This window comes from Charadrius vociferus, unplaced genomic scaffold (genome assembly GCF_000708025.1).
Source record: "Charadrius vociferus isolate BGI_N301 unplaced genomic scaffold, ASM70802v2 scaffold32, whole genome shotgun sequence".
Lineage (NCBI taxonomy): Eukaryota > Metazoa > Chordata > Aves > Charadriiformes > Charadriidae > Charadrius > Charadrius vociferus.
The window spans coordinates 929,719-942,055 of record NW_009647856.1 but is presented as its reverse complement, the minus strand read 5'-3'; the positions used below and the strand labels follow the sequence as shown (position 1 = coordinate 942,055).

Here is a 12,337-nt window from a genome sequence, read left to right as displayed (position 1 = left end):
ATTATATTCAAATCTTAAGTAAAATAATATACTGTCTAACAAATAATTATAATAAAAAGATAATACATTGTTAAATAAGAAAAACCACCCTCCTAATGTTTTCTACTTCCTAAAGGTATGGATGAGTATCCAGTGAGATTTCTGGAGAGGCTCTGTCCTGGTGCCTACATCCAGTGGTGAAAACATGGAATTGGGGCATAAACAGTCTTCGCAAAGTCTTAAAAGCAGAGTTACAAAGAAAAGCTGGAGAAGAACAGGGGGTTGAGTCAGAGTTTCTGGGAAGCACTCGAATCTTTCTTTCACTCTGTTTAAAGCAGCTGAAAAATATTTTTTTCACATATGTTTAAAATTGTTTATAATTGATACCAGGGAGCTCTGATTATAATAAACTATTTCTGCTAGATGTAAATACTTGGTAAAGAGGGAGGATTTAAATTAGTTCAGCAATAATTATTTTATTGACTTTTGGCTACAATATGAAGCTCCACTGCTTTACTGAGTGACCTTTTTTATTTTTTTTTAATTATTTTTCAAATCTGCAATAGACTTCAGGCCTATAAGTGCTTTCTATTTTGTATAGCAGGTAACAAATTAGGATGAAATTAAAAATGTTATGCTATTCCCATGTACCACCTGTTTGAAGCAAAACCAAAGGGATCCTTCATTAACTGCTTTCAAAGTTTCCGAACTTAGGTATTTGATTTTAAGACAGATTCTAAGATGTGCATATTTGATTTGCCAGCACTTATCTCTTAGCTCAATCGTCCTAGCTAGTAATCAAGATCACTGAAATCGTGTAAGGATGGACTTTCTAAACCTACCCTTTAATGATGAGGTATGGTTATTGCTGAGTAATGAAACAGCGGTCAGTGGAAAATGCTGGTGGAGCCACAGCTGTATTTCTCACAGGATGCTTTTATTGCATCACTTCACTCCCATTCAGTCAGTGACAACTGCTCTGACTGCCTGTTTGTGCATTTATTCCACAACTGCCTTGGCTATTCATCTGCAATTCATTCATAACTAATCTGTAAATCCACAGCCCCTTTTCCTTCTGGTCTGTCTATAAGACTTCCCAAATGGACACAAATGATTAGACCTAGTGGTAAGGCAGGGAAGTTATACACTACATTTTACAAGGTTTTTAGTGCTTGAGAAGCATTAATGTTCACAGCTTATGCAGCAGATATGTGTTAATTATACTTTTGCCATTGGTGTTAATTTGACCATTTTACTGTTCCATCTGTCTTCTTCCCCATTGTTAAAGGTTTCCTATAAAGGCTTCTTATAAATTCAATGGAAAACTGTTTAGGTGCAAAATATTGTTTCCCTTTAGCTTTTACAGATTCTAGTCCATTGCACAGCTGAAGAGGGAATAGGCAGAGCCCTGGGACACAGAGGAGGTGGCATCTTTCCTGAGATGTCCCTGTAGCCTGCCCTGGGACATTCAGCAAACTGGAACCACCATGCTTTTGTTCTTCCTCTCATTCCCAACGTGTCCTAGCTGTGTGGGGAAGAAGCCGCCTCTCTTTTTTCCTATGGTTTGCTAATCCCAGTTCAAGTCCTTGCTGGAAGACAGGTAACAGGAAGTTACTCTGAACAACACTGGATAGAGCTAGCATGGTACAAGCTATGGCAAGAGCAGCATCTCTCCAAAACCCACAACTTGAAAGCTGGCATAAGGGAGGTTGCAAGAGCACCCTGCCAAATAGACCTCCTCTGTAGGACAGAAGTAGACATGTATACCAAACCACTACGCTGTAATGCAGGACTGCTTATTTCCCCCTTTTACTGAGAGCAGCACAACAGTAGTCATGTCTGTCCTTATTGTGGAAGAGTTTGTGTTGTGTACCTGGTTGCTAAGATGATCCAAGCAATCAGTACTAGGTAGCACTGATGGTACTGTAGAAGTGTTAGAACACAGGTGGGGTTGATCCTGCCTTCTTTCAAACAGGAACAGTGTTTTTTACCCACTGGAGCTCCTATCTAGAAGCATTTAAAGTCCCATTGCAAGATATAGCACATGTGTTTAGTACAGATGAAAAGTGGAGAGATGGGTCAAGGGAGTAGGCATGGAGATGGGTAAGGAGGAGAGAGATGATTTTCAAAAGGTATTTTGCTCCTTCAGCTCATAGAATCATAGAATACCAGGTTGGAACGGACCTCAAGGATCATCTGGTCCAACCTTTCTTGGCAAAAGCACGGTCCTGACAAGATGGTTCAGCACCCTGTCCAGCTGAATCTTAAGTGTCCAGTGTTGGGGAATCCACCACTTCCCTGGGGAGATTATTCCAATGGCTGATTGTTCTCATTGTGAAAAAATTTCCTCTTGTCCAATCAGAATCTCCCCAGGAGTAACTTGTACGCATTACCCCTAATCTTTTTCATGTGACTCCTTGTAAAAGGGAGTCTCCATCTCCTTTGTAGCCACCCTTTAAATACTGAAACGTGGTGATAAGGTCTTCCCTAAGCCTTCTTTTCTCAAGGCTGAACAAACCCAATTCTCTCAGCCTTTCTTCATATGGCAGGCTTCCCAGTCCTTTGATCATCTTTGTGGCCCTTCTCTGGACTCTCTCCAGCCTCTCAATATCTTTTTTGTATGATGGGGACCAAAACTGAACACAATATTCCAGGTGTGGCCTGACAAGCACTGACTTGAGTGGGATGATGACTGCTTTATCTCTGCTGGTGATGCCCTTGTTGACGCAGCCCGGCATCCTGTTGGCCACCTTTGCGCAGCAGCACACTCTTCACTCATATTGAGCTTGTTATCCACCAGGACCCCCAGGTCCCTTTCCACAGAACTTTCCACTGCTCCCCAGGCAGGTAGATCCCAGCCACTGCTGCACTCCTGGATTATGTTTTCCCAGGTGCAAGACCTTACACTTGTCGTTGTTGAACTTGATAAGGTTCTTGTCAACCCAATCTTCCAGCCTATTCAGGTCTTCGGCTCTTCCTTCCAAAGTGTTCACATCCCCATTCAGTTTGGTAGCATCAGCAACTCCATCAGGGTGCATTTGATCCCATCATCCAGATCACTTATGAAGATAATAAACAGCATTGGGCCCAGTATCAATCCCTGCATGACACCACTTGTGACAGGTTGCCAGTTTGAAAGGAGCTATTTACCACCACCCTCTGGGTGTGGCTGGGCAGCCAGTTCCCCACCCCACTGCATGGACCACTTGTCTAGACCTTAAGGCAATTTTTTTATGTATAAGAGTTCTTGTGGATGACTGTTGCTTTTACTAAATAGCTGAATGGGTTTGAGAGACAGTTACTAGAAGAGGAGATTGAGTGCTGTAAGAGCTGATCTAGATGAGATATCATCTTCATCCTCTGCAATTTCTCTGCAGACCAAAGGATCACTCTTCTGTTGGAAACGATGTTGACTTTTTAATTTGTTTGTGGTATGGAGGCTGTAATTCAACTAATTCACATTTTTAAACATTAATACTGAATTGGGCTTATTTTCAGCTTGGCACTTGTCTTTACAGGTGCCTGAGAACTCATTTCTCAGGTCTCTTCTAGAAACATCATAGGGGTGTTTTCAGGGCTGGCGAATTGGTCTGTTCTGGTGCTGTGTGGACTAATGAGGAAAACACAGGCCAGCTGACTTGCAACGGAGTTGCTTCTAGTATTGACTCTGCCGCTGGTTTGTTTGGTGGCTGTGGAGAGTCACTTGATGACTCTCTGACTTCATGTTCCCACCTTTAAAACAGGGGTGATGAGTTTTATTTCCTTTGTAAAATGCTTTGAGGTCTACTTTGTACCACAGCAAACATTACTAATAGTAGTCATATATATATATATATATATATCTCTCTTTTAAAGCCATGGGAAACTATCTGTGAATCCAGCTTGGTCCCTGCGATCAGTGGGGGTCCCTAAAATCATTCAGAACGAGTAGCTGGGAGAGAGTGGCTGTTGTGCAGACACTCCAGAATGCGTCTGCAGCTCCCACAGGTATGTCGAAGCTGGCTCTGAGCTCTGGCACTGCTAACAGGGTACCCACGGCAGCGTGGAGCTCAGCAGGCGCTGCTGGTTGCACCCCAGTAGTTCAGCAGATGCTGGGGTGATGAGCCCATGCTGGGCTCCATACTGCTGCAGTCACCTTGTTGCCAGTATCTCCCCCAGTTAATTTGAAGCTAGCTCAACTATGTCTCTGCAAGCTGCAGTTAGGCTGTGACTGCAGCATAAAAATACACCCTACAGGAGACCACAGGCAGCCAGAGCTTCAGAGAAAGCATCTTAGTTACATTTGCAGTCAAGCATGGGCTACTGGCATCGTTTCAAATTTACTTTACCTTTGGCTTATCATTCTTCATACTCTGCACATATAGCCCTGCTCTCGAAGTAGGGGAAGGTTTTGTTTATCCTCTTCATCTGTTGTGAATGGTGTTCTAGACTAGGGCATGCTTAAAAGAGGAATTTAAATGCCTTAATTTTCATTTTAGTTGCCACTTTATCTGTACATAACTCTCATCTACCTTTTTTCCCACGCAAAATGTGGAGGAAGCTTTAACATTGTGACGATAATGCTGAGAAGTGAGTGGAATCATGGAATCATAGAATTGTTGAGGTTGGGAGGGACCTTTAGGATCATCAAGTCCAGCCATTAACCTACCCTGACAAAACCACTTCTAAACCATGTCCGCAAGTGCCACATCTACCCTTTTCTTAAACGCCTCCAGGGATGGTGAATCCACCACCTCCCTGGGCAGCCTGATCCAATGTTTAATAACCCTTTCAGGGAAAATTTATTTCCTAATATGTAATCAAAAACTCGCCTGACATAACTTGAACCCCTTTCCTCTCGTCCTATCCCTTGTTACCAGGGAGAAGAGGTCAGCCCCCACCTCTCTACAACCTCCTTTCAGGTAGTTGTAGAGAGTGATAAGGTCTCCCCTCAGCCTCCTCTTCTCCAGGCTAAACAACCCCACCTCCCTCAGTCGTTCCTCATAAGACTTGTCCTCCAGTAACGCTCTGTTTTTAGAGAGAGAGAAATCAAGGCAGAGGAAAAGTTGTCTGCCATGGACTAAACAGGGAGTCAAGGTGGGAGGGTAGGAGAAGGAACTGGCTCTACGCATTTCTTTTAACCTAGGGGAACCAGTGGTGTCTGGACCACATAGACTGTATCAGTTAATCGGTAACTCACCAACTACCAATTGCATACTGATCCATTTTTTGCCAAGTCGACTGTTTTTGTACACCTTATACTAATGTTTATAAGAAAAGTCTTAAGTACACTTTACAATGATACAGCAAATTATTAATAAACTAAATAATTCAGTACTATATAAATTGTATGGAACAAACATCCTCCAAGGATGTATCAGATAAATAAAACATGGGTTAAAAGTGACTCTGAATGATGGTATTGTAGGAAAGGCATCCCAAAAAATAAAGAAGTAATGATCACATCCTTTTCTGTTTTATAGTCTTCCTTTCTTAACATATTTAAAATATGTTAAGATGTTATAATATCCTCCAAATTCTAATGCTTACGGGAAAGGCATACATTGAAAAGATCTGGTTTTAATTCTCATTAGCTGTGCTAAGTATCAATTCATTTGGCAATATATTCTCCCAGAAAACAGTTTGTGCCAGTTCAATGCTGTTTGATGGCTGATTCCTCAAAGATCTATTCTGAGTACAGAAAGGAGCCACATGATTCATTCAGCTTGTGCATATCTATTTTATCTCGATAGAAGGATTATATACGGTGAGATAAAGGTTTGTTAAACAAAGTATCATTAATCACTCTGTCCGGAAATGTAGACTTTGCAGGAGCGTGCTGTAATTTGCATCACTTTTGCTATGCCTTGCCAGTGCTGCTGGTGAGAAATAACAAACCTGTATTTATGAAAAGGACAGGTTTAAGATGAAAATAATTCTATCTGAAAACTGTGAGAATGCTACAGAATCCTGTCGCCTGCACTCGTTCAACGGGAGAACACTGTATTTGTAATAAATTCCTTTTGCTCTGGATGAGTTCTGCATTTTCAATGAGGTTAACTTGGCAACATTCTAGTTGATTTTAATAAAAATAGCTGCTTTGAGGACAGGGAGCTGAGGTTGCCAAATTTACAGCTGCCTTGCACAATTACTCTTACACCTCCTTCAGGGCTACTTAGAACCAGTAAGCAAATTAAGTGTATCGATTGCAATTTTGTTGGACTAACCCTTTATTCTTAAGGAATAAACTTGATTCCTTTCAGTATGTGTCTGCTCAGAGTGATCTCTTTTCTTTTCAGCCATAACACAAAGACAACATCATGGCTGGATCCACGACTTGCGAAAAAGGCTAAACCTCCAGAAGAGTGCAAAGAAAATGGTAGGTTATTAAGTTTTCGTTGCTGCTCAGAGGGGATTTGCCTTTGTGGGTGTGCATGAGTGTGTGTGTGTGTGTGTGTCTCAGTTCTTACGAAAATCAGGCATTTGGGGGAATGATGAAAGGTGTTTAATTGCTGCTTTGGTTAGAAGCCATAAGTGATACCAGTTCGCAGTGTGCCATGTGTTTCTGCTTTTTATTCCCCTTTCTGATGCTATCCAAAGCTGAGGATCACAAGTGTGTTTTCTGCCTGTTGTGTGTGTGACTCCGGGACTGACCCTCTCCCTCATCTCCTACAGAGAACTTTGGTCTGCAGAACAGAATCCCTTTTCAGATTCTGAGCTTTTAATCTACAGGCGATTCAATGCATAAGGGAAACTAGCAGCACCGTGGGAATATGAATATTGTTTGATTTGTATTTAAAGGTACAGTGCTACGCTATTTAGTCACCAATTTAAACAAAATAGTATCTGATAAAACAGGGTGTGGGAGGGAGAAAAGAGATCAGTGTCTGTCAGAGTTCAAGGCTGGATTTGGGGGGTACTGCATTGTTAATGGCTTAAAATTTAAACGCTCAAATACTGTTGAGGATGCTTAAAGGAGCTGTAGCTGTTGTGCAGGAGGGATGACTATATTGAGAGATTCAGAGATAGGAAATAATGCAGATCTTATCGAACTATCTTATATGTGTTTGATATAATTTCTGTTTTTTTCTCTGGTGAAGTTTCAGTCATCAAAATAATTTAATAAAGCCAAAGTAAAAATGTATTGTAATGGATCTTCTTCTGTGGAGGGTTTTTCTCATTGTTTTACAGTTCAGTGTCAGTTCAATTAGCCAGCCAAGAAGTAATGATTTGTAAAGACTGCTACTTATTTTATTATTGTGAGATACAGAGGATTAAATGCCTGCATGCTATGTGCATTAATTCAAAGCATTTTTAAATATTTTAAATGTATTAATAGGCTTTCATGTACTGCGTCTGATTTGTTTAAAATTTTCTAAAATACGTTAATTTGGTTAATGTAAATACCATTAACAGAAAGAAAACTCAGAGCTGTTTTGGGCTGATAAAGAGGTCACTGAGGAGTTGCTGGCTGTATGAAATGCAGGGTCAGTGATTTGGTAAAGAATGTTGCTGGGTTGTTTTTTTTTTGCAAATGGCTTCATTTTGAAAGGTTGCGTTATTCCAAAAATTCCTTCCTTATTTCAGCGGTAATTCTGACGTTCTCTTCTGACATCAGAAATTACATGTCTGAATGATTTTGTGATGCTTATTCTAGCACTGACAACACTAGCTCCCAGAGTAAATTATACAGCAAATACAACAGAAGTGTGTTACTGAAACAAAACAAGGGCACAGGAGTTTTGCATTATAAATCTCTCACATTACTTATATGAAGCTACATCTTTGCCTGCTCCTTGAGGAATGCTAGTGCAAAAAAGCAGAAGAAAAATCCACCAATATCTATGGAGTAACATATCACAGAGTTACTTGGAGTAAACGTGTCGCTTTTTTGTGGTGTTTTTTTTTGTTAACTGTTGTATATTGAGATCACAACACTGAAATATTAAAAAAATGCAAAAGTGTCTGAAACAATTTAAAATTAAGGTCAGTGCATTAAAGAAACAGCATTATTTTGTAGTTATTTGGCTACTGGATTATTGAATTACTATAGTATGCTGGGTCATGTTGTTCTTTCAAGAGTTGTTCAGCTCATTAATGCAAAGTAGTTGAAGTGAAGCATAAAAGACTTTAGGGAGAGATCTGTTCTTACAAAGATTGTTCTTGCAACATCCTTTCTTTTCCTAAGGTTCTTCAGTTGTTCAAAAATGTGGGTTTAGGTTTTTTAATCCAATACCTGCAGAAGAAAAGGTTCTTAAAGGTCATCAGTATGCCTTAAAATGACTGTACCTTGCCATTGAGGTCCAACAATGGGGACTTTGTTATAGCACACGGGAATTTGGAATTTTTGTTTAGATTTAATGTCAGATCAAGGATTATTTTCACGTGCATTTCAGCTATGGCTTTGTAGGTGTTTTTTATGCCAAACATCTTTTCTGTTACACTTTATGATTTATTCTGGCACATTTTACTCAGAGATACAAAATTTTAGAAAGACATCAGTGTTTTAGATAAGAAATGATACTTACCTTGCTTCTTTATCACTATCTGCGTAACTTGTGTTTTTCATTGACATTCATTTTGTCACATCTGAAACTTGTATTGATTCTCTGAGATACATTATGATGTCCTTGTCACCTATCAGATTCTGCTATCAGGTTTTCATTCTGAACAACCCGACTTTTGTGTTCTCCTTTCAGGGCAACTCCTGCTAAATCCTCCTTCTTCATTCTGCCACCAGCACACAGTTGCCACACCAGTCAACATCCAAGCAGCATACAATATTTGAGTCCTGATGTTCTGGGCTAGTAATATTGAGGGCCCCCTCCGCTCCAGGCATTTCCTCTCTTCCACTCTCATCTCTTCAACACTCCTTTGCCAAATACAATTTCTTCATTTTCTCTGGCTTCTGTATCTGCAAATCCCAGAGCTTGCTCATTTCTTTTTGCAAAATCTGAACCAGCCTTCCAGCACATCCCTCCTCTTGGAGAAATTTTCACATGCCTTTGCCAAGAGATTGACAAGCTCTACCAAGTCAAGCTTTCTTTGCCTCCGTGCTGTGGACTCATTCTGTTTTCCTTTAATGACACCCACTGCTCTAAACCCCTTTGTAGGTCAGGAGGATTTAAGGGCTGGTCTTTATTTCTGTCTCTGTCATGGAACTTCTGTGTGATTTTTCAGCAAATTACTTCGACTTTTGCTCTGTCAGGTCTACTTAGATGGCAGGTCTTTGAAGCAAGAATTGCCTCTTACTGTCTGTTTGTATGGTGCCTATCTGAGTTTCATAATAGCAATAAGCAGAAATAGCTGTCAGTTCTTCAATAAGAACTAGAATTTTTTACACATCTCTGATTTCCTCCACAAAATCTTGACTTTATTAAAAATAATTGTGTTTTCTCTCCTGAAAATATGAATTAAATACTTGGGTTTTCTGAATTAGAATACTTATTTCAAATGATTCTTTTTTTTTTTTTCTACATCAAAATTGATTAATTTTTGTGTTTAGAGTACTACAGGAGTTCTAGTTCTGTCCCGTTTGTTTCTGTGAGCTAGATTCCCCGGCTGATACATTCTCTGTAAAGTCATATTACATAGCAGACTCATAGGATTTGCATGATTACAGGTATATTATGTGAGAGGTCTACTAACAGAGTCTGTTATTTGGGAGAGAATATGGGAAAGAATGACAAGTCCCATAAGGCAGTAAAAATGTAGTGTAATATTAAAAGGCAGTTCAGCATTAATGACATGAAGTATCTCAGGTTTTAGAAAGTTCATTTTTGGTTAAGAAACCTAGTAAATAAATTTTTCAAATTCTTTAATTCATTTTAGGGAACTTTCCATTCTGGAGAAAAGTAAACATTTACTTCTTTATCCAGTTTGGGGATTAAACAGCTGATGAAATTTCCTGGGATTAGAGATGTCAAATTTCACTTATTTTATTACTACAGATTTTCCTTATTTCTTTACTAATCCATCCCAATCAGTAGTCTCCATCACTCTTAACCCTCCCTTTCTTTTTATGTCAACCGCCTTTCTCCTATCTCTTAGTTTTCAAATACAAGTAGGCTTAAGACTATAAATAAGGCTTTGATTTCACCTAGCGTTCATCTGTCATCTGTCTTTCCATCTCCTCTACACCCACCAACTTGACTGCAAAAGATAAATGTTTATTTCGGGTGAGCCGAGTTGCCTTTAAACTTTATTGACTGTGAATATCAGATACGTTTTGACAATTAAAGGGCACAGATATCTGGTTCACATATAAACACCTGTACATAGACAGACTACTACACTTAGGTGTTTTCATCTTGAATTAAATCCCACCTTCCTGTCACATTTTTGTTGGGTTATCTTTTTCATAGAATCATAGAATTGTCTAGGTTGGAAGGGACCTTGAAGATCATAGAGCACAACCATCAACCTAACACTGCCCAAACCACCACTAAATCATGTCCCTAAGCACCACGTCTACCCATCTTTTAAACACCTCCAGGGATGGCAACTCCACCACTTCCTTGAGCAGCCTGTTCCAATGTTTGATAAACCTTTCCATGAAAAACTTTTTCCAATATCCAATCTAAACCTCCCCTGGTGCAACTTGAGGCCATTTCCTCTTGTCCTGTCACTTGTTACTAGCGAGAAGATGTCAACCCCCACCTCGCAACAGCCTCCTTTCAGGTAGTTGGAGAGAGTGATAAGGTCTCCCCTCAGCCTCCTTTCTCCAGGCTAAACAACCTCAGTTCTCTCAGCCGCTCTTCATAAGACTTGTCCACCAGACCCCTCACCAGCTTTGTTGCCCTTCTCTGGACATGCTTCAGCGCCTCAATGTCTTTCTTATAGTGAGGGGCCCAAAACTGAACACAGGGCTCAAGGTGGGGCCTCACCAGTGCAGAGTACAGGGAGACAATCACTCCCCTAGTCCTGCTCACCACACTGTTTCTGATACAAGCCAGGATGCCGTTGGCCTTCTTGGCCGCCTGGGCACACTGCTGGCTCATACTCAGCCGGCTGTCCACCAACACCCCCAGGTCCTTTTCTGCCAGACAGCTTTCCAGCCAGTCTTCCCCAAGCCTGTAGCGCTGCATGGGGTTGTTGTGACCCAAGTGCAGGACCCGGCACCTGGCCTTGTTCAACCTCATACCATTGGCCTCAGCCCATCGATCCAGCCTGTACAGATCTCCCTGTAGAGCCTTTCTACCATCAAGCAGGTCAACGCTCTCACCCAACTTGGTGTCATCTGCAAACTTACTGAGGGTGGATCCAATCCCCTCATCCAGGTTGTTGATAAAGATATGAAAGAGAACCGGCCCCAGTACCAAGTCCTGGGGAACACCACTTGTGACTGGTCGCCAACTGGATTTAACTCCATTTACCACCACTATCTCGTCACGGCCATCCAGCCAGTTCTTTACCCAGCAAAGAGTACACCCATCCGAGCCATGAGCAGCCAGTTTCTCCAGGAGAATGCTGCAGGAAACAGTGTCAAAGGCTTTACCAAAGTCCAGGTAAATGACATCCACAGCTTTTCCTTCTTCCACTGGTGACCAAGTAGGTCACCTTGTCATAGAAGGAGATCAAGTTTGTCAAACGCAACCTGCCTTTCATGAACCTGTGCTGACTGGGCCTTTTCAGCTGGTTGTCCTGCATGTGCCACATAATGAGACTTAGGATGATCTGTTCCATAACCTTCCCCAGCACTGAGGTCAGACTGACAGGTCTGTAGTTCCCTGGATTCTCCTTCCAGCCCTTCTTGTAGAAGGGCATCACATTTGTTAACCTCCAGTCAACTGGGACATCCCCGGTTATCCAGGACTGCTGATAAATGATGGAAAGTGGCTTGGTGAGCACTTCTGCCCGCTCCCTCAGCACCTTTGGGTGGATCCCATCCGGCCCCTTAGACTTGCATATGTCTAGGTGCTGAAATAGGTGACACACCATTTGCCCGTGGATTATGGGGGCTTCATTCTGGGCCCCACCCCATCTACTAGCATATGGGGCTGGGTACTCAGGGAACAACTGGTCTCACTATTAAAGACAGAAGCAAAGAAGGCATTAAGTACCTCAGCATTTTTCTCCTCCTAGACTGTTCCCTCTCTGCTATATTGTATTCCCAGCAGATATCTGGTAAGTTGAAGTCCCCCATGAGGACAAGGGCTATTTCATCTGCCTCTTCATCCTGACTGGGTGGTCTGTAACAGACTCCCACCATGATATCTGCCTTGTTGGCCCTCCCCCTGATTCTTACCCATAGACACTCAACCCTATTTTCACCATCATTTAGTTCTAGACATTCATAACACTGTGACATACAGGGCCACCCCACCACCTCTCCTTGCTTGCCTACCCTTTTCGCCATTCCTGTAGTCAATGGTGAGTT

At 41.4% G+C, this 12,337-nt stretch overlaps 1 protein-coding gene across 1 annotated transcript in view; it reads left to right on the top strand.

Moving 5' to 3' along the window:
- MAGI2 (membrane associated guanylate kinase, WW and PDZ domain containing 2) overlaps window positions 1-12,337 on the top strand; it is a 536,664-nt gene that overhangs the window by 290,730 nt on the left and 233,597 nt on the right. The window contains exon 6 of the mRNA XM_009883000.1: window positions 6,258-6,337. Coding sequence (XP_009881302.1) covers window positions 6,258-6,337 — 80 coding nt within the window. The remainder of the gene's footprint in view (window positions 1-6,257; window positions 6,338-12,337) is intronic.